Source organism: Vespa velutina, chromosome 9 (assembly GCF_912470025.1).
Source record: "Vespa velutina chromosome 9, iVesVel2.1, whole genome shotgun sequence".
NCBI classification, from domain to species: domain Eukaryota; kingdom Metazoa; phylum Arthropoda; class Insecta; order Hymenoptera; family Vespidae; genus Vespa; species Vespa velutina.
The window spans coordinates 8,831,668-8,854,178 of NC_062196.1; the positions used below are offsets into that span (position 1 = coordinate 8,831,668).

Genomic DNA, 22,511 nt, shown 5'->3' on the forward strand with positions numbered 1-22,511 from the left:
TCGAGTCGAAGCGCCTTTAATGATAAAATTTTTGTGCCTTTACAATGTTTTATATATAAATGCGTTGTTCATTTTCATACTGTCATAGGTGTATGCGCGATCGAGTTGTTGGATTTTTGTTCTTTTCAAGTTGCTGCGTACCTTCGGTACGAGATTCCATCGAATCCCAATGTTTCTACCAGGTACTGATGTAAAAATGCTATTATTTTATAAGTAGCAGATAGCGTTTTCATGATCAAAAAGAGAGAGAGAGAGAGAGAGAGAGAGAGAGAGCAAGCTGCGAAGGGTTGAGAATCGACGGTGGAACGTTCGAGACGAATAAAAAACGAAAAGATGCCCGACAAGGAATATCACGAGGCAACGCGTCCTCGAACGACCGACTCGTTCGTACTGTGAATCATCTCGCGCGTTTCGCTCCACGATCGATAATATTTCCCTCCCTCCTTCTCACCTCTCCGCTCTCCCTCCCCTCTCTCTCTCTCTCTCTAATGGAATACTCTCTCTTTGTCAATTTATTTGGAACAATTACGTAAATCCAACCCTCGAGACATATCTAATCGGTAAAGCAATGCTGATTTTTTGCATCTTTTCACTTTTAAGTATTTCATATTTTCTTTGGCTTTTATTTTTATACTATTCTCACTTTGAAAATTGCGTGGCCGCTTTCTTTCGTTTAATTTTTGTTTTGTTTTTGTTTTTTTTTCAAACGGTCCCACGTATACCCGTATACCGCCAACACCAATGACGCAGGGTTACGTTAGTTGTACACTAAAGAGATATACCGAGTGTTCGATGTAATAGACGCGATCGAACGCTCTGTGTGTATGTGTACGCGTATATACAATATCAAGGAATACTATGTTGTACAAGTGCGGATGAACCTTATGATACGCGAGTCGGTGACGCGCGCGCATATATGTGTATGTGTTGTGCGCGCGTGTGATTACCATCTGTGTGACCGCGTGTTTTAAGGACGTCTTTTTAATGCCTCGACGAATTGGTACGCATATAAAGTTTGATGCTTGCAAACTCGTCTGCTTGCGACACGTTGTCCGAAATCGAACGATGAATGATGATCGTGCGATATAAAGTCTTAATTATACGATAATCGTGGAAAAGGCTGAAGGATTTATAGTCAGAGTCCTTAAGACGACACGATGAAATTACGAGACTAAGGACGTTGACGTGCGATTTCGGAGCTACTTTTCTTTTCTTCGACCATTCGATTTAAGTGTTAAGTACGATGAACGTATGTACCTACATACATACAATTATGACAGGTAGCTGCAAATTCGACGAGCAAACGAACGACAGAGGGAAAGAAAGAAAGCAAGAAGAGGCGAATGAGTTGGTAAGATCTGGCCACTTGAAAACACGATATTCGAAAAGTTTTATTTCAAACGTACATAATGTGACAATGTGACAGATTAGCACGAACAAAAAAAAGAAATGGGGAATTTTCAAATATCCTTTCGCCTTGCAAAACCTTTTGATTTGCTTCGCGAACGTTATTGCTGCTTAACGTAACGACGACCCATTAACGCGCGACTTTCTTCGTCATCGTCATCTTAGATTTATTTTTCAATTCCGATAATATCGCGCGTCCTTGTATGTTTCTATGTATTATGTAGAACAATGGTCCCAGAAGTGGTTCGCGTCGAAACGTTGGAATATACATCGAGGAATAAGGAAATGGAGAAGTATATACGGAAGAAGGAGAAGAAGATTAGGTACCGTCGCAGATCTTTGCAGCTACCTCTCGTAGAAAATGTAACTAGCGATATTTTTCGATACACCACGACGTGCATATTTATTAAGAACGAACGCGGACCTGAGGAAGGGAGTGGCTGTGAGTCTATCGAGAGCAATTCGCAAACGCTCTTCTCTCTCTCTCTCTCTCTCTCTCTCTCTCTCTCTCTCTCTCTCTCTCGAAAAGACCGCGCGGAGAAAAAAGAAGCAAAGGAACGAGGGTTGAGAAAATTTGTGCGTTTATTAGCGAGAAGACGAAGGTGGGGTAAAAATGTTTCGCTCTTTCCCTCTTTGAAACACTCGTTCGTTCGTTCGTTCGTTCGTTCGTTCGTTCGTTCGTTCGTTCGTTCGTTCGTTCGTTCGTTTGTTCGTTCGTTCGTTCGTTCGTCCGTTCGTTCATTACGCGATACGTTCGACCAACTACATGCGTTGAGGAAAACTGATCCTGTAACGGGAAAGACTCGTTTGCTACGGTATACATCGTAAAGAAAAAAAATTACGCAAGATTTTCGAAAAGTAAATACGTATCTTTTCCCTTTCGATATCGACCAAGCATAAATATATCTATTTCTTCTTCTCGTAAGCGCATCTTCGCGTATCTCAATTTCCTTTTTTAACGAGCACCTTGAGGAGCACCTTGAGGAGCACATAGACGAGCACCAAGGAAAGGAAGATGGGAACAAACGATGGATATCTTTGAGCCTTTTCACCTTCTCTTACTTTCCCTTTTTTTTACGAGAAAATTCGTATCGGACTATTTTTCGTTTCGAATAGATACATATATACTTATGAATGTACAAATCTTTGTATATCGATAATTACAAAGATTTTTCGCATGCATCCCCTGATTCGCACCCTGCGTACCTTGAACTTGTGCGTACACGTTTATATAATAATTCATTCTTCTCGTTTATCGTATAATCATTGTACCTATCTACGATATTATCTACAGGGCAGTAGTCAAACACTGTGACTGACTGTGAGAGGCGCGCGTGTGCTTGGCTACGCGCCTTCTTCATTCTCTCTCTCTCTCTCTCTCTCTCTCTCTCTCTTATTTCTCATCGATTTCGTACGACAGACGACGTTTCCTTCCTTCCTTCCTTCCTTTCTATGGATTTACGCATTTACGTAGGTAGAACTAAGTGGGTAGGTATGAAGTATGTAGGTACGTGTGTATGCGTCTATATATCTATGCGCGTGGAAGCGCACGTTACGACTAGAGAGCGTCTGTCTTTCTTTTCCATTAGAAACGATGCCATTAAATCTAGCCGTTCACTTTGTTCTCGTCATAAAAACGGAATGATACGAAGCGTCGTAACGTAGACGAATCGTATAACGGAGCTTCTTTCGGTAAGCTTGATAGAAAAATTATCGTTAGAAAAAGCACGTAAGAGTAGACTCGCCGATTACTCCCTTTCCATAGAAAATGGACGTTTTTTTTCGCGAAAGGAAGCTAATTAAAAAGTTACGATTGGTGCGCTGGCTCGTGAACAGCCCGATTTAAAGAAATCGTCTCTAAGAAAAGAATTGTTTTGCGAACGATGAAACATGATTGCACGCGTAATCACGATATATATATACATGTACAAAATGTCTCATTTTACTCCGTCCGTCGCGTATATTGAATCTTTTGATAATAATTCCAATGATGTTTGCGCGAATAAATTCAAATGAGACACCCCGCAGAGATATATGTATAAACGCGCACGCACATGTATGTATACTATAGGTATATAAAGTCGCATAAAATCTTGATTGAATCGTGCGTATTTTTATATAATTATTCGGCCCTTTGCATCCTCGTTCCTTTCGTCGGACCGCGAATAAGAGCGCGCATCGCGATCGATCGGGTCTGAAACATCGATTCCAGCGGACATCCAGAGAATTTTGTCCCGTTTTAGGCCTTTCTTCTTCCTCTTTTCCTTCTTCTTTTAATCCCAAGATCTCGAATGAACTCTTGTACGTTTTCGTATCTCTACGCGCATGACGATTCTTAGACGAAAATGATTAGAATTTTTTTTTGGTAATGGATGACAAGTTTCCGCTTCGATCGGTATCTCGTGGGCAATAGCCTGGTATCCATCGTGAAAATGGATCCTTCTTCTTCTCGCAAAGTAGACTAGAATAAAGTCGAAATTGCATCGATAGCGCGAAAAGAATTTATTTTTTCTTCTATATCCTCACCTCGTTATTATTTTCTGCTTTTTACTTTTCCCTCTTTTCTGCCTCTCCTTCCTCTCGTATCTTTTTCCAGTTTTTCCATCCTCGATTCCATCAATTTCATCCTGTACTCTACTGGTAATTAAATAGGAGAGTGCTATTGAAAGGATGACGTCGTCGTTCGACGATGCCATCCCCGCAAACAAATCGAGAATTTCAAGCGTTTCCTTCGACGTAACTTGGTAAATACCAAAATCGCGTTATCACGTCTCGACGAGCGGTACTCTTTCGGTCGCTTTTGGCACCAACGACACATGTATCCATCTATACATATATCGTAATTGCGCATTGTTTCCAAGGCAGTGTCAACGTGCGCCCATCGTCCGCGAAAGAGTAGGAGACGCAAGAAGAGAGAGAGAGAGAAAGAGAGAGAGAGAGAAAGAGAGAGAGAGAGAGAGAGAGACAGAGAGACAGAGAGAGACAGAGAGAGATAGAGAGAGAGAAAGAGAGAGAGAGAGAAAGAGAAAGAGAAAGAGAAAGAGAGAGAGAGAGAGAGAGAGAGAGAGAGAGAGAGCTAATCTTCGTATTCTCGCGTATCCTCGAGGAGCGAAAGAGCAAAAAAAAAGATCGTACGGCTCTTCGTTCGTTAATTCGCGATCGTGTTTTCGCAATTGTCCTTCGCATCGCCTTCTGTTTTGTTTTTTTTTTTTTTTCTTTCTTAACATATGGCCACCGAAGAAGGATGGCTCCGAAAAGCTCTCTTAGACACGATTCGACACGGCCTCTCTTTATCTCTCACTCCCTCTCCCCCTCCCCTCGCCTCCCTCCTTCTTTATTTCCGATCGAATTGCTTTCATCTTCGTTTAGCTCTTTGGAAGAAGCCGAAGGAAGAGAAGACTGCGATCTCGCTGATATCTCCGCTTTTGGGTAAGAGTACGACGTCCAATCGGTTGATCGGCCGTGATCGCGATTACGTCGTTCCTTTCTTGCCTTTCGACTTTCCACCGACGTGGTCTTGTTCGGAACCACTCGTAGGACTCGGTGGCCCGCTGTTCAATTTCGCTACTCGTCGATAAATCTCGCTGTTGACGAATCGGGGATACGAGTCCCGGTGCATCAGCGTGTAGATTTGCAATTGGGCTTCGTCAAAGGTATGCGGCGTTGGTTCCACCATGTTGCGATTAACGATCTCGCGTACTCGCGAGTCCAGACTCACCTGTTTCAAGGATTCAAAGGAGCATTTAGAGAGAAAGAGAAAGAAAGAGAAAGAGAGAGAGTGAGAGAGAGAGAGAGAGAGAGAGAGAAAGAGAGAGAAAGAGAGAGAAAGAGAGAGAAAAAAAGGCAAGGGGATTTAAATGAATATTAAAATCAACTCACTTCTTTCGGCGAGAGTATGGATATGTAATCCTCGTAAATGAATCGAGCCTTCTCCTCGATCTTCTCCGGATTGTTCTCGCGTTTGAGTTGCTCGCAAGCGAGCCAAAATGCTATGTTCTCTTCGCTGTACTCGCTACGAAGGAATTCTCGAAAAAGCTTGCGACCTGCCGCGTTTCTCATGAGCTTGTCGAAAGACGAGCCCCAAGATCTGACCTCCTCGAAATTACAGCACTCCGTAGAAGCGTCGAGACCATCGAGACCGTCGAGTCCGTCCAGTCCGTTGCCCGCGGTAAAGCCACCGTGATCACCACCGAGGCCACCCACGTGTTCACCGCCGATACCAACGTTGCCCTTCTTCTTACTCTGATCGCCAGTTCCTCCGCCAGCACCAACCGTATTTCCGCCGACTGCCGCCAAACTGTTGTCATCGGGCACGTTGTTAGTCGTTATCAGAGATCGAATCGTTAAGAAAAAGTGTCTCAACATTCTCCTCCCGAAGGAAAATTACAAAAGATAATATTTTATCTTGGCGATTATTTCGCGAGTCTCGTACGTTGAGATGTTTATAACGATAATAAAAGAAGCCTAAAGAAGCGCGTTAGCTTTGTCGACGGACGAATAGAGACTCGCGTAAACGGTAAACATTCTTTAGCGTACCCCAGATGACTACCCTGACGTCATATCCGTTTAACGTCGCATCATTGATTTTCATCGATACCGCGACCCTTCTCTCTCTCTCTCTCTCTCTCTCTCTCTCTCTCTCTCTCTCTCTCTCTCTCTCCCTCTCTCTTCTGTATCTTTCTAAACCTACGGATCCATCGCGTTACAGCGGCCCGCTCTATTGTCGAGTGCATCATATACGACGTGTGTTGGTATAAGTAAGTAAACGAGGAGACACCGATCGACTTTTGCTTACCATTTGTTCCTGCGTGCGGCATGAAACAGAGAAAGAGAAACGTGGATAAAGCGTCGTTCGCTACTAAATAGGTCATGGTTATCTTCGAGAGCACAATGAACAAACGATACGGGAGAGTGACAAAGCGACGATACGATGAGAAATGCAAAATGCATATAGGTGTATAGTATGTATACCGTGTCTCCGCTCGTTCGTAAGTATTTGTACCCATCGTTGATGAGCGATCGGATTCGATCTTTACGGCACAACGAAATTACGTTCGTACGAATAATAGACGTTATTTCATTGTATTTGATTTTCGTTCTATCGAACGGACGTCTAAGGAAGTGGACGGGCACGGCTTGCGCGCAGTTGACGTATCGATCGAGCCCAAAGGAAACGAGGAAATAGAAAGAAACGATAATACCACGAGCAACTACAGCAACAGCACCAGCAGAGGCAACAGTTGTCCTTTTTCGAGCGGCCTATGAACCTATTTCCCTGACGTTGTTGCGCCTGCTGCGACGTCGGCGTTTGCTGTTGTTGTTGCTGCTGTTGTTGTTGTTGCTGCTGCTGCTGTTGCGATTGCTGCGACGGTGGTGGTGGTTGTTGTTGTTGTTGTTGTTGGTGGTGATGGTGCTGAGACGATTGCTGAGACGACTGCTGAGACGATTGCTGAGACGACTGCTGTGGGTTGCCGTGTTGCGAGGACGATGCCTGGTTCTGACTTTGAGCTCGAAGACGACAACTGCTCGTTACACCGTCGTTTCCTCCTGTTCCATGGCTAACGCCAATTCCCATTGTGCCGGCACTCGACATCTGAGGACATTTATAAGTTATCGGCTTACGTTCGACGAATTATTCCTTTTGTTTCTTTTTTTCTCCCCCTTTTATTCCGTTTTTTCATTCGAATTACGAATAATCGAAATTAATTATAACATTTTGAATAGATATATGCTGTACAAAGTCAGATAATGTTAGAATCAAGCGGCAAATATCTCGATGTCACCCTCGATGCATTGTTTCGTTAATTTATAGATTATTCTATTTTCGGTAAGTTTCGATTTTCGATAGGACCGAATCTTTAGCGAAGCGTTTACGTGCTCAGGATTCGTTCGTCGTTGAGTCTAGGCTTTAGAAAAACGATTCTCGACTCCGGTCAACTGTACGCTATCGTGCACGCGCTTGGATCGTAATCGATGGAAAATTGAAATGATTCCGCTCTTCTTCTTTTTATATATACTTTTCTTTTCCTCGCGTGCTCGAAAAAACCAACGCCACGAGAAGAAACGATGCAGGAAGGTCTAATTGAAAGCAGTTGACCGTACGATAATTGGACACGTAAATACTCAAAGGGCTCGCAATTAGTTCGAATAGGATTGTCATAGCGGTAGACTCAGGCGCGCCTATTGATTATCTCGTATTTTCAAAGCTATCGCGCGCGGATCGTCTACCGTTTGCATTATCGCATTTGAATTTCATTGACCGATCTCCTGATATATCCGCTTTCGAGGGATCGCACGTGCTACGAGGAAATGAAAATGATTATGATTACGATAGTAAAAGGTTGCTATTCGGTTCATTGGGAGAATTCGTGGAACATCGAAAGCTCCACACGTATCGGACGCGTGCGCGCCAGTTCGAACGGCGTAAAAACAAAAGAGCTTGAAGGAAAAACGATCAGAAGAGGTAGCCTCTTACAAGCTCACGTACATAAAACGCATGTACGTGTGTTTTATTTTTACGCTTCATCGTATATCGTAGATCCGTTTTAAGCCGCTCTCGCGCGATAACGAGAGCACGCGTGAAAGTCGCTTCTACGAGTTTACCAAGAGACACGCCTTCGTCAACGAAGATTCGACGAAGTAACTTCCTTACAATACTTTTTACGTTTTACAATGGATTTTCCAAGAATTGCCTACGCTTTAGAAAATAAAATATCGAGGTAAGATAATAAAAGGGTCGACGCTCGTCGACCATCGAATCTCTCACCTCTATCATTTTCCATGCGAGCGAGAGCGAGACCAGCTCGCTTCCCGCGTCCTTAAGATCCTAAAGGATGTAGGGCGACGAGTGCGCAGGTGCTTTTAAGGGGCAGAGAGAGAGAGAGAGAGAGAGAGAGAGAGAGAGGAGAGAGAGAGAGAGAGAGAGAGAGAGAGAGAGAGAAAGAAAGCGTAGGCGATGGTGAACTGACTCTCGTAGCGATAAGCGGAGTAACGTTCCGTCAAGGTATCCCTTATCCTGGTCCACCGGCCAGGCCGGCTGCTCGTCGTGGGGCCTCGCCCGAAGCCCGCATGCTCTTGGCGATGGCAACGACGATCGCAGCTCTCTCTTCTTTTCTCGTACGATACGAAGAGAGGGGTTGATGAGCTTTCTCACGCGGATACCGGAAGAGCAACACGCGTCCGTTGTCTTGTTCAGGCTCGATACAGGTCCACCATTGCTACCATCGAAAACAACAACAACAACAACAAATTGACACATACACCGATCATGATTCTTTCTTATTCTCTTCTTCTCTTCTCTTTTCCCTTCAGAAAGAGAAATTTCTTTCTTCAATGGTATACCTCGCGAACGGACTCGTCGCGATTTTGAATCTCTTCGTTATCTTCCATCGTGGACCTGAATCTTTACTCTCCACTCCCCTTCTTCGGAGATAGATATTTGAGGAGAAAAAGGAGAGAGAGGTATAGTGAAATAGAGTGAGAGAGGGAGAAAAAGAGAGATGGAGAGAGAGAGAGAGAGAGAGAGAGAGAAGGAGAGAGAGAGAGAGAGAGGGAGGGAGAGAGAGAGAGAGAGAGAGAGAGAGCGTTCTATCACCTCAAGTCGAAAGAAAGTATATATGTGATATCACAAAGACACTAAAATGGAACACGAAGAAGGGTGCCGATTAAAAGATATCACGTTGATGCAGCAGCCGGAAGAAAGATTTCGCGCGACACGTTTACGTGTCCGATAGGCGCGGCCAGGCGTTCAGGGAGTCGCCGATGGCGGTGCCGTCGGCCTCTGTCAGAGCGACGGATCGTGCCGCCTAGTGGTCTCTTCTTTTCGTGGTAGGTGAGCGTGGGTGGCAAAGCACACCGTGTGCTTCGTTTTCTCTCTCTCTCTCTCTCTCTCTCTCTCTCTCTCTTTCTCTCTCTCTCTCTCTCTTTCTCACACTTTCTTTCTTTCTCTCTCTTTCTCGAGTTCTCCGTTCCGTTAACAGAGTAAAAATAGGTTTTCCGTGGTCGTAGAAAGAGGCGCTCAGGGCGCTGGCGCGAACGACCAGGCGCTAGGCCTATCGCGACACCACTTTTCTCTTTCTATCTTCCTCCCTCGTACTCTCTCTCTCTCTCTCTCTCTCTCTCTCTCTCTCTCTCTCTCTCTCTCTGTCTCTCTCTCCTCTTCGTCGTCGCTACTTCCTTCCGCTGTTCCGTGTTTTCTTCTGCAAACTGTAGTTAGTTTTACTGTTTTGCAAGCACCGTCTTCTTTATTTCCACGCGTATCGTTTGCCTAAAGGAGCGAAGGAAAACATGCGTGTGGCTTGTGGAAAGGGGGGGGGAGAGAGAGAGAGAGAGGTACGTGTAAAAGATAGGAAAGAGAAAGAAAGAGAATAGTAGAGCGACGTCGAGCAAGTCGGTCTGTCGGTTATTGATTGGCAGAGGTCGAGACCAGAGGGAGAGAGGAGCTCGCGGCACTGTCACGCTGTAGAACGCAAGAAAGAGGATTCCAAGAGTTATCTCTCCTGAATAACGAAAATTCTTGATTTTTCACCACTTTTTCTTCACGAAATTCGACTATTACTTTTTCTTATTTTTCGTCGAATAGGTAATCCACGCAGCTACGCATCCTCGCGCCAGGAATTCATCTTTAGCCAGTCCTATGCGCTTTTCTTTTATTTTTTCGTCAATATCCAAATGGTCGATGCTGATAAATTTGAAGAATGAAGAAGGCACGAAAAATACAATGATTCGGCCTTTCTACTTTATATCTTGTTCTTTTGCAGCATATTTATTGATATTTTCTGCTTTTCTTCTTTCTTCCAGCACGTTTCACTCTGTTCACATAGGTAAACTCTTGACGAGGGCATCGAGATAGATCGGATATTACATTGACTCGAGAAGTCCAGGTCTTCGTCCCTGTCGTGGTCGTCGTCGTCGTCGTCGTCGTCGTCGTCGTCGCCGTCGCCGTCGCCGTCGCTGTTGTCGTTGTCGTTGTCGTCGTCGTCGTCGTCGTCGTCGTCGTCGTCGTCGTCGTCGTCGTCGTCGTCGTCGTCGTCGTCGTCGTAGTCCTCCTCCTCGACGTCGAGCTCTCTTCGTATCTAAAAGAGAGAGAGAGAGAGTTCGGGCAATATGGCGGTCACGCGCTTACGCGACGCTACGACCACCACTGCGCTTCGCCTCTCTCTCCCTCACGGGTGAAAGGCAACGACGCCGACGCCGAGGCCGACGCCGACGCCGATCGTAACACGCGTCTCCCTCGCACTCCGCTTCTTCCACGAGCGGTCGTGAATGCGAATGACCTCGGGAGCTCTTATCATCGCGCTTTTCATAATACTTTAAAAAGAGAAAGATCCTAATAGGTTCATCCTACCGTTGTAGAGTCGTATTCATTAATATTTCCCATAGATCCTACGATGAGAGAAAAAATTGCATTCTCCGGAGACGAATGCTTTTTCCTCTCGTTTGCGACTATAGGCGAGAAACGTCAAGAACCTGGAAGCAAGAAGAATGATCCTATTTGCACGATGACGGCCAACCACGCGCATCTCGCGCGATGTGACGTACCAACTGACGTCCATGTTCATCCTCGTAAACCGTTCTCTGTGGCAACGTAACGCTAACCGAGCATGTTGTTCCGTCGCACATCGCTTATATTCGATGGGGAGATGTTAATCGATCTTCGTTTAACACATACTTACGTAAAAGCGGACCCTCCTCGCGATCGAGAGACATCTTTTTTTATTTATTATCTTTTTCTTCTTCCTCATTTTCTTTTTCTTTCGTCTACTTTTATCTCGTAGCCGCTTTAACCAACTGAAAATGAAGAAAATTCCGTAAGAATATGAATACTTACGTTTCTTTCGTTTACGCAACGAAAAACTGATTCCGATTTGATCGAACTTTTTGCTCTTTGATGTAAAATAAATATCTGACACCGACATAATCGATGTTTTATTATTAGCCAGATCTTATTTATTATCGTACGTCGCTCGCGTAAGTAATTCTATACGGTGGATCTGTTCACGTTTGAAAATATTCGAAAAATTTCGTGCCTTTCTAGTTTCAAATACGTACAAATTCACATACGTTTTCATACGTATCTTTTTACTCATCGCGTATGTATTTTAAGACAGCGTATGTATATATTATAATACTCGTCGATCGCGCTTTAAAAAATAAATGGATAATAGAAGGGTTCTACTTTTATCGATGGAAGAAATCGAGTCGAAACTATCGACGAGGCGTGTATCAACTTACCGACAAAGCAAGCTTACCGACAAAGGGAACGAGCCGATATTACCGACCGTAAGAACGATCGATAAAACAGTTACATCGTTAAATAAAATGCTTTTATAAAACCGCGTATCGCTAATTAATACGCTATTACGACGGATATTTGATCAAACGTAAGGTAAGATAATTTGAATAAAAAGAAGGAAAGAAAAAAAAGAAATAATAGAACGCTAGAATCGATTAAAGAAGCGTCTTTTTTTACGATAAAACGCTTTGGCATTTTGTTGCGAAAGATCTTTACGGAACGATTACGGGCGAATATCGAAGAAACGAAAAGAAAGACATTTGATATTCATCTCCTTCGAAGCTCGCTTTTCTTTCGATACGAAAAGAAGGAAGTTTCTTTTAACGGACTATACGATTTTCAAGAGAACCGTTGAAAAGGCCTTTGTCCCATAGGCATTAGAAAGTCTAGGAAAAACTCCTTCCTTCGTCCTTGTCCCTCGTAACAGCCCTTTACCCGTATAAAATCTGCCCCTGAGTTGCCAGGCAGTCGTCATTGCCAGTGTTGCTGTTGCTGTTGCTGCTGCTGTTGCTGCTGCTGTTGCTGCTGCTGCTGCTGCTGCCGCTACACCGAACACGTGCGAACGGATGGACGGATGGGCGAGCGTATGCTGGAAGCAGTGGGAGAGAGAAAGAGCGAGAAGGGACGCAGAGGAAGGGGGTCAGAGGAGTGGGAAAAGGAGCGTGTGCGCGAGTACACACCTACGCGCTCGCACTCACGCACAAAGAGCCTTCTTCGTCGTCCATCCGTCGTCATCGTCGTCTTCGTCGTTGGACGTAGCCTGGCTGGGTGGAGGTGGGAGGGTGGGGGTGGGGAGTGTCGGAGGAGGAGGAGGTGGCACTAGTGATGGAGGGGAAGGGAGTGGGAAGGGAAGGGACGGGAAGGAGGAGGAGGAAGAGGGGGAGGGCGAGGGGGAGGAGGAGGAACAGGCTCGGCTGCTCCCCCTAATACTGCAGGATTGAATGGGCGAGAAGGGTGGTATTGGGTTCCCTCACCCCACTCCCACCACCCACACGGCGCTCGAGCTCCCAAGCCACCCGGAGCCACCCACTTCTGTCCGCCTGCCACCCCGCCTGCCCACCCACTCGCCACCCGGCTGCCGTCGAGGAAACAACCTGCAACCGAACTCAGCATAACGTTTTCTCCAACAACCATTTCCATCCCAGGTTTGTGTCTTCCTTTCCAAGTTCTTCGACGTAAACGTGAGTACGCGCGATCGAGTGTAACGAGCATCTCTCTTGCCGCTTTTTCTCTCTTGCTTTCTTCAACTCTCTCTCTCTCTCTCTCTCTCTCTCTCTCTCTCTCTCTCTTTCTCTCTCTCTCTCTCTTTTTCTTTCTGTATATATCTCTGGATTGCGCGCACTCTGTTACTTTTCCTTGAGACGGGAGACGGAGGAGGAAGAAGAAGAAGCAGAAGAAGAAGAAGAAGAAGAAGAAAAAGAAGAAGAAGAAGAAGAAGAATAATAAGAAGAAGAAGAAAAAGAAGAAGGAGTAGAGGAAAAAAAACAGAAGAAAAAACAACGAAGAAGAAGAGTTACGGGTATTATTCGTAGTTCCGCGTGGTCACGCAGAGATAAATGGATAAAGTGAGAAAGAAAGAAAGAAAGAAAGAGAAGATGGTCGCGTCATATTCGTCCGTGTGTCGTGCTGTCGCAACGCGTTGTCGAGGAGTGTCGTGTAGAGTGTCTTTCCTTGTGTTTTCCCATCGGTGTGCTTGCTTCGCGTGTTGTTTTCGCTCGCGAGAAGGAAGAAATCTTGATTCTCGATAGGTCGCGTTGAAAGGAAGAGGATTCGCGTCGATGATGCGCGTTCCGTTCTTGGCGACGGCGCGTCGCAGAGTACGCGCGCGCGCCTCTGGGCCCGTCCATATATCGTGAGCTCTGTATATATCTCGACAAGGAGAGAGAGAGAGAGAGAGAGAGAGAAAGAAAGAAAGAGAGAGAGAGAGAGAGAGAGAGGATGAAAAGGAGAGGGACGATCGTCGTAGCGCGCTTATCGCGTATATCTCGATAACTTGGACGCGATGATGAGAGAACTCGGACGAGACGGCGACATATATAACGTCGAAAAATACGAAAACGATTTCAAAAACGCACGATTCCGGACAACTTTTGCCGTTCTATTTGGAATCGCGAGCAAGACAACGGCGCCGAGAGCGCCTCCTTTTCGTTCGTGCGTGCGTCGTCAACGCTAGTGGCCGACGCTAGCGGCCGACGCCAGATCGACCGATCGACAGAACGACCGACCGACCGACCGACCGACCGACCGACCGACCGACCGACCGACCGACCGACCAACCGACCGACCAACCGACCGACCGACCGACCGACCGATCGACCGACCGACCGACCGACCAGAGAATCCTCCTACACGTTTCACTCTTCTCTTTCACGAGAGTTCCTCTCTCTCTCTCTCTCTCTCTCTCTCTCTCTCTCTCTCTCTCTCCCTCATAGGCGTGCATCCATGTGTGTGCGCGCGTGTCTATGTGTGCGTGCGCTTGTGCGTGTGTGTATGTGTGTATGCGCGCGCGCCTCTCTCTCTCTCTCTTCCTCGATGGAGAGCGAGACGAGAGGGAGACCTGCTCTCTACCGTCCTTGGCCTAGCCGGCAATAATTTCCGGATGAATTTGAATGGCGTACTGCGCGCGCGCGCGCGCGTGCGTCTTTCTCTCTCTCTCTCTCTCTCTCTCTCCCCCCCCCTCCCACTCCCCCTCCCCCTACCCTTCCCCCCTCCCTCCCTCTTCCCCACTTTGCCTTTCTCTTCCACTCTCCCCACGCAACTCCCTCGGCCAGAGTTCCTCTCTCATCGTCGACCGTTTTCCTTCCAGCAGTGGCTCTCATTCGACTAACGGGACAAAACTCTTCAGTCTTCCTTTCCCCTTTCTCTTCCTGGGCAATTCAGCGAAACATCTGTCGTTTCCACGGGCTCGACGTCGTAGGGGAATATTGATTTATTTCTCTAGCAAAAGTAGGGGAAGAGAACTCAGCCCTTGTCCTTTCTCGGTTCTTCTCTACCTACCGTTTTGCGTACCCTCCTTTGCCCCTACTCTTGTCATTACGCGCAAGCGCGTACAACTTACTCGTACCTACGTACGAGAGAAAGTGGGACTTATGCCAGGGAGAGCTTCTCTTTCTCCTACTTCCCCTCCTTTTTCCTCGAGCACGATCAATACTAGCGAGGTCCCTCCTCGAGCTTCTCTAGAGTACACGGCGCACGCACCGGTGCACTTAACCACCCTCTCTCTTTTCTACGAGATCGTCCGACTTCCTTCCGAACTACCCTCTTCGATCCGTACGATCGATCTTACGAGACTTCTTTTTGATAGGTTTACTTCCCTTCCGTGGCTTACGTAAGTATGTATATTTAAATACTTGCTTTCTCGAGCTACGAGATATCAATGCCGAGGGATGCTCGATGAATATTCTTTTCTCTCCATTTTTTCTTTTCTTTCTTTTTCTGCTCTCGAAACAAAGAAATTTGTCCCTCTAGTAGTAAATAGCTGATCGATTTGCTTTACGCTTCAACTATCTTTCTTCTCGCTTTCATATTTGCCTTCCTTCGAAAACACTACATAGTCGTCGTAATCGTATAGAAGCTATAGACGACGGTGTGCGGTGGCTGAAATGGTGGTTGCGACCTCGTATATACTTCGTCTAACTACTTCGACTCTAATCCCACTATAGTTCGGGAAGCCGCTAGAAGAGAAGTCGTTAGCGCCTTTCTTCTCTACCGAGAGAGAGAGAGAGAGAATTCGCGGTTCCAAGTCCCCAACATGTTCGGCCGTGTGGTCGGGAGTACGGGTGCGCGCGCGCGCGCGCGCGCAACGCCTCGTCGACCTTCCCAGCCGTTCCGAAACACGCCCCCGACAGACAGAAAGAGAGAGAATTGAAGGCAGCCGCGTGAGAATTAGAGGATACGAGCCGATTCCCCTTCGTCTAAACTCGCTTGAAAAATTCCAACCCCTTTCGCTTTTGAAACGTTCGACGTCGAGAAACCATCGAAAAGTTTTTCTCTCTCTCATATTTCCTTTTTCTCCTTTTCTTTTTCGAGAGTAAGCATAAATAAGATGTTTTTCGTAACTTTCCATAGAACCGAACACTTTCTCTTTCGTAAAGTAATATTGAAAAAATAATGGAGAAATTAAGGATGGGGGACCCTTTTTGTCGAAATTATTTACAGCGGGTCTTTGCCGTACCGTTAAGGTTTTACGGTACTACCTGTAAAGATAATAAGACACTTTCGCAGGCTCGTCCTTTCGATAATATTTTACGCGGTAGGAGATTTTAGCCCGGCCTCTCCGCCCCATCCCTCCGGCCTTTACTATTCTCGAGTCTGTAAGGATAGTTTTGTTTTTCCATCTTCTTACATTCTTTTATTTCCCAAGATCATTTCTTAATGTTACTTTCGTGCTTGTCTAGAAGAAACGATATTACGGACGTACCAAGCGTGTTACCTAGTAGAGATAATTTGTTTCCTCTTTCCTCTACTTGACGAGTTCGCGAGAAAAGCCGATTTAAAGAAACAGCCGCCGTCACGAGATGAAACGTAATCTCGCAAAAGTGCCGTTTCGAGCTTTCGAACTGATGGAAAGCGCGCTTCTTTCCGAGGCATGGATAAAAAGTGTGACAGCTCGTTAATCGTACCCTCCGAAGTCGGCCGTTCGAGAAGGGCAACGATGACATAGTTCCTGTCCTTTTTTGCTTTTCCGATCACGACGACAACTACGACGCGAACAGTACGCATAAAGCATTGCTTTTTATTTCTACGTAAAGAACCTAAACAAAGAGAGAATGGCTAGCATGGCCGATCGCCCTTTAATTTTCCAACCACGATTGCGTTTCATCTTTCTCCTTGCATGTGTCACTATTTATAAGAGAATCGGGTTTTCTAACGTTAATAACCAACAAAGAGAGAATGTCTCGTGCATTTTGGACTTTCCCCGTTTGTCAGAGTTTACAAAGACGACTTTGTATGCAGGTAGGAGGCCCCTGTATAACGACCATCGCGAGGGAAGGATTATTGTTCCAGGAATAGTGGCCGACCACTGAGGACTTCAAAGATGGAGGGTAGCGGTACTGTTAGCAGGTTGGACTGCTACGAGGATATGTTCAAGGAAATTACTCGGAAGCTTTACGGAGAGGATCCGGATCACAGAAGTATAAATTTATCGACTAAGTTCATATAGAGAACGATTTAAAATTTTTTTCTCCCTCTCTATATCTCTCTTTTCTTATATTATCTATGTATTTGGTCAATATATAAAATCGATTTTATATTATTATCTCTAGAAGCAAATACGATGACCAAATATCGTGTTCCCATATATTCGTTTTCTTCCTTTTACGGTCGTCTTTTAATTCCATTTGTCATTGTTTTCACATTGTTTGGCTGTATTGTAGCTTCGAGCGTGCAAAACGAATTCGAGACCTCCGTATCGTACAAGAACGACGAGGACACCGGAAATGGTACGGACGGAAGCGACGAAGGTAATTGGACTTGCGAGGAAGAACCTCTTAAAGGCACCGATGGCAGCCGAATAGCCGCTTATCACGCCGGCAAGGCAACATGGAGATGCTACGAGTGCGGTACGTTCGTTGCTCCCTCAACGTATATTGTACGACACACGTATTATAATACGGTCGACGAAAATCTACGTCGGTCGTATTAAAGTTTTTCTCGTAGTAAATTTCGTGTAAAAATAGGCGACGTTATGGGAGGTGGACCACGAGAGGTCGCTGAACATTTTATGGAGCTACACTCGTCGAGGATTCTTGCCGACGACAGCAGAAACAGACACCATTCGCCTCGTAAGGATTATATGCAGACGGAGCTCAAGGCCGAAGAAGTCGTATCCTATTTGGAAAGATTGAGGGAACGCGCGGAAACGGCTGCGCCACCTTCCCGGAGGACTCAGGAAACGCAGACCGTACCTGCCGCTTTATTACCGATGACCTCGACCTTTCTTTTGCAAGAATTACCGTCCGCCCCAGCGCCGCAACACCTACATCAGGTAAATCGCCTGACTACACTATTTCTTTCTTTACATTTTACTTTTTTTTTTTTTTTCTTTTTTTTTTTTTCAGCGCGCTACTCTATTTATCTATCTTTTTACCGATTTTCATTGTAGAACTCAGCAACGATGCCGACTTCGGCTACGACATCGGCCAGCAGCAAAAGATATACTTGTCCGTATTGCCCCTACGGTACCGATAGACGGGACCTATACACGCGTCACGAAAATATTCATCGTGAGGAAAAACCCTTCCATTGTTACATTTGCTACAAACCGTTCAATCGTGCCGATCACGTGAAGAAACACTTTCTCCGTATGCACCGTGAGCACGGCTACGAATTGTCCAGAATAAGAAGACCGGCCGGAACGACCGCTCCCAAGCCATTGCAACAGGACTCGAATGCAACGCCTACCGGTAATAATGCTAATCAACAGCAGCAGCAGCAGCAGCAACAACAGCAACAACAGCAGCAGCAGCAGCAGCAGCAGCAGCAACAACAGCAACAACAACAACAACAGCAGCAACACGCTACGTATTCGTCCAATTACAATGGCAACAAAAGTTATCAATTGCAGCCTAATCCTGGATCTGGTACGACCGCGGGTACGACAGGCATATATCAAGCAACGACTATGCCGGCGCCAGGTATTATGCAACCGGATGGAAACAACTGTGGGACGGGTAGAAGAGTACAAAATGGCGGCTGCAACAGCAAAAGTCATTTGAAGGGAGGTTCGAAAGGAGCCCAAGAAAGAAGGTAACGTAGAGATATTTACGTACCTAGCTATCGCCTACGAACCAGTTTGTACGAACGAGATAATTATACGAGTTGCATAGGTATACCTGTAGCTATTGTTCGTGGAGCGGAGTCGATAATTGGTGCCTAAAGCGTCATCTGAATACGCACTTGAAGCCGTTCGCTTGCATGCTTTGCGAGTACAAAGCGGCACGTGCCGAGCGTCTCTCGACGCACGTGCTCAAGGTACACAACAGAAGACAGTGCTCGAGATGTTCCTTCCTCGGTGAAGACGCCGCGCAGTTGCAGATGCATCAATTGCACGTGCATCGCGTTAGCAGCGCCAACGCACCGGCTACGAGCTCGACGGCACAAGCCGCGCCACCGCCTACCAATCGTCAGCAACAGCCCATTCAGTAAGATATTTTCTCTTTCACGCGTTTATTTTCATGCGCTATAGAATCGTAACGAACGTAAAGCTTAATTATCGACGATCCTCCGTTAATTTACAGTCCCGCTGCTGGAGGACGACCGCCACCTGGTCCACCGGTTTTCCCCGCACCGGCGCCGGCGATCACACCTGCCACCACCGTAATACCACCGACCACTATACTCGGGTAAGCCGATAGCGGTGTCGAGTTTTGCTACTCATTCTATTCGCTTTCGTTATAGAGTTTCTTTATTTTCCGGTATTTTCGGTATTTGCTCCTCTAATCCCGGTTTTTTTTCTTTATATTTTCTTTTTGTTTTTTTTGTTTTTTTCTGTTTCTTTTCTTTTTTCTTTTTTTTTTTTTTTTTTTTTTTTTTTTTCCCCCTTTCTTTTCTTTTTAACAAACTAATCTCACGAACAGCCTCGCGCGTACGCAAATACGTTCACGCGGATTTTATCGTGCCGATATGAACGATGAACGATTACCTTTCAACGAATAACGTACGCTACGTACGCGAATATTGTGTCGAGCAATAGGAAGGGGGTGTTGGAACGGCTTTCGACCTATTTACGATCGATTAAAATTCCGACGTTCCGATGTCACGCTAATTGACATTTCGTCCTTTTATGCTGTCAATAAATATGTGCATAGTTGATAAAGCTCGGGCTCGCATTAACGCGTTTTATTTCATTTGAATGATCTCGTTTTGTCTCTCGCTGTCTCTATCTGTCTTTCTGCATTTACCGATCTATTTCTCTCTCTCTCTCTCTCTCTCTCTCTCTCTCTCCCTCTCTCTCTTTTCTCTTTATTTCGAGGACAAATTTTGATAAACATAAATTCTCTTGTCGGGCCGAACGATAGACGCGCGTACGCAGGCTAGCACACAGGCTGCTAATGCCATTGGTCGTAGAGCACGTACGAATGCATGAGCAATTTATTTTTCCTATTTTTCTTGAATTTTCTATTTTAAGATTTACGTTTATCGTTGAACGATCGACGATGGGTCACAAAAAATACGGGACGTGGGATAAAAAAAAAAGTATTAATATAGAAAAATTTCGTCGGTGCATGTCTCATTTTTTGTGACCTGTCGCATGGTATTCGAACGCACGACTCGTCCTTCGTTGTTGTGCTACCCGCTCTACCTCCAGCATCACCTGTCCTCCATGTTATGTTACGTTCTCGCGTCATTTTTTTGCGACATTTTCTTTAATCGGAATTGCACGCTTCTTTCAGCTTTCGATGTCGTAGAATATGTTGGTTTCCTTCCTAGATGTTTCACTTTTGATTTTTCTTATCTTCCTTTTCGCTCTCTCTCTCTCTCTCACACACACACACACACACACACACTCTCTCTCTCTCTCTCTCTCTCTCTCTCTCTCTCTATCGCTCGCTCGCTCGCTCACTCGCTCTCTCGCTCGCTATCTATATCTGACTTTTCCCTTCTTATGTGTCTTTATCTCGTCGTATGACGGATGCTGATTAATTGATAGAAAAATGACGCGAACGTAACTTATGGAACAGTGCCGCGGTGGTTGCAGCCACGAGATGGTAAAATCACCTGCAACTGCAGCGACTATGGCATATCCGTTGGAGGAAGAGAGGCGAAGGTCTCGAGGTCTTCTCGACCTCGAAAGACTCGAGCACGACAACGGGGAGGACAAGGACTGCGGCGAATATGGTCGCGTCAGCGATATCGAAAGCGTTTCTCGTGATCGTGATTCGGTCTTAACGTCTAATCGTCATTTTACGTGCAGCATCAACTATCACCGAAGTTTTCCCGACAACGAGAAGAGCTATTCCACGTTTTCCATCAACTTGGAACGCCTTCGCGAGGTGCGGTATAGCGAGGAGAAGAAACCGAGCGAGAGGCGATCCAGGAAGCAGAGACAACCGAGGAAGGCTGTCGGTTGCGAGGTTGAAGACGAAGAGCAACCGATAATATTTTCGAGCGATCCACCGAAGGAGAAGGGAAGTTGCTTAGAAGATTCTAGCGAAGTCCCGTCCGAAGATCCTGGCGAAGCCCCGGCCGAAGATCCTGGCAAAGGCCCGGCCGAAGATCCTGGCAAAGGCCCGGCCGAAGATCCTGGCGAAGGCCCGGCCGAAGATCCTGACGGAGGGCCGGCCGAAGATCCTGACGGAGGCCCGGCCGAAGATCCTGGCGAAGGCTCGGCCGAAAGGTTACTCGCACCTAGACTTCTAAAGTGCCGCATGTGTCCCGACGATGCGCTCGCGTCCACATCGTCGACTTACAAGCCTTATCATACCAAGGCTTCCTTGACACTTCACAGACTCTGGAGACACGATAAAAGTGAGAAAAGTGAGAGAAGTGAGAAAAGTGATAAAAAGAGGAGGAAATGCTCGAAAAAGGACAGCGACTCGGAGGTTTCGCATTACGCGTCTCTCTCATCGATCACGCTCAAGGCCACGCTCTTTACCAATACGAGCTACGACTACCACAGATAACGCTTGGCGTATCTTTCGAATTTTGAAACGACTTGCGAAATCGATTCCTTTTCTTCTAATTCATAAGATTATTCGAATAGTATTAATAAGCGGGCAAATCTCAACGAGGTAACGTACCGCATTTATCTGTTTAGCCTGTTTACCGGGGAGGAAATGTTCGATCGGTGAGCCCGTGTTTCTAATGAATGAAATTTATTTCTACTTGATTACATTTGATTGAATAAAAATAAAATTAGGTTAGGAAACTTTGGATGGTCGATTGAAAAAGAATAGGAGGAGGACTTTTTTTTTCTTTAGATAAGAATGTAAACCTTTATAACTCGAGTCCAGCCCCGCGATTAACAGGTTCAGTGTTAAACGATAAAAAAAGGCGCTTGTAAATACGTATATCTATACTTGATTGGGTGATCGCGATATAAAATGTTTGAAAGGCGACAACGAGAGGATAGCTACTTAAGGCGAAGTTAAGTTGACGAAGGTTAATTGAAAATTAATCCAATTTGAAAAGTGGTGTAGGGTTATTTACGATATGATCTCTATTGCGAAGGCAGGAAAGAAAACGAGAAAAAGAGAAAAAAAGAGAAAAAGAAAAAAAGAAAAAAAAGGAAAAGAAGAAAAAAATTGAAAGGCAAAGAAATAAAAAAGAGAAAGCTTGGGAAAAAGCTCAAATACGAAAGCGTGGGATTTAATGTTTTATATTCGTGCCCATTCGATGTTCTCGTGCATTTGTCTTCGTCCATCTGTAATCGTGTAATCTCCTTTCCTTTTTACCCAACGGCGAGCCCTTTCTCCTTTCGATATACGAGGAGAATAATCTCGCGAGAACCCACTCGTAATAGATCGAAATTTCAGCCGTCGTGCCGTTTCCATATCGCGCTCGCTGCTGAAAATGACTTTTATACATATAAACCATTTGTACAAAACCATTATCTTGTTTACGTTATTACATTAAATACATTACGTCTATATTATACTTTATGTACCACTGTGTTAAGTCTTTTTTTCGTTCGTTCGTTCGTTCGTTCGTTCGTTCGTTCGTTCCTTCTTTCTATCATTTTCCATATCGCATTTGTCTCCTCTCCTCTCCTCTCTGCTGGCTTATCCGGTTTCTCCTTTCTTCCTCCTTATCGAATAATAATCTAATTGAAATTTTCGACAAGATTTGACGTTCTGCAAAAGTTTTC

General features: G+C 45.5%; 2 protein-coding genes across 14 annotated transcripts; one reads left to right on the plus strand and one right to left on the minus strand.

The window, feature by feature from the left end:
• On the minus strand, positions 1-12,507 carry LOC124951927 (regulator of G-protein signaling 19). 8 transcript variants are annotated; one of them, XR_007101761.1, is made up of 6 exons: positions 11,082-11,731; positions 6,609-7,000; positions 6,203-6,211; positions 5,287-5,704; positions 3,934-5,125; positions 1-3,868 (listed from the first exon to the last, which is right to left on the minus strand). XR_007101761.1 is itself a non-coding variant. In XM_047501054.1 (6 exons), the coding sequence occupies exons 2-6, from the start codon at positions 11,148-11,150 to the stop codon at positions 4,880-4,882; spliced, it is 1,134 nt and encodes a 377-aa protein (XP_047357010.1). In that variant the 5' UTR covers positions 11,151-11,196; positions 12,137-12,507; the 3' UTR covers positions 1-4,879. The 8 variants fall into 8 exon arrangements, 7 of the variants coding, with proteins under 7 accessions (XP_047357010.1, XP_047357012.1, XP_047357005.1 ...); XM_047501054.1 differs by adding an exon at positions 12,137-12,507 and having other exon boundaries at positions 1-5,125; positions 11,082-11,196; XM_047501056.1 differs by adding an exon at positions 8,174-10,875 and having other exon boundaries at positions 1-5,125; positions 10,948-11,090.
• LOC124951925 lies at positions 1,218-22,305 on the plus strand. Of its 6 annotated transcripts, none has more exons than XM_047501048.1 (8): positions 1,218-1,351; positions 16,658-16,836; positions 17,080-17,265; positions 17,383-17,690; positions 17,808-18,451; positions 18,532-18,846; positions 18,943-19,047; positions 20,619-22,305. In XM_047501048.1, exons 2-8 carry the CDS (start codon positions 16,740-16,742, stop codon positions 21,325-21,327), a joined length of 2,364 nt encoding a protein of 787 aa, XP_047357004.1. In that variant the 5' UTR covers positions 1,218-1,351; positions 16,658-16,739; the 3' UTR covers positions 21,328-22,305. The 6 variants fall into 6 exon arrangements, with proteins under 6 accessions (XP_047357004.1, XP_047356999.1, XP_047356998.1 ...); XM_047501043.1 differs by lacking the exon at positions 1,218-1,351 and adding an exon at positions 12,581-12,882; XM_047501042.1 differs by lacking the exon at positions 1,218-1,351 and adding an exon at positions 12,581-12,846.
• The last annotated feature ends 206 nt before the right edge of the window (positions 22,306-22,511 follow it).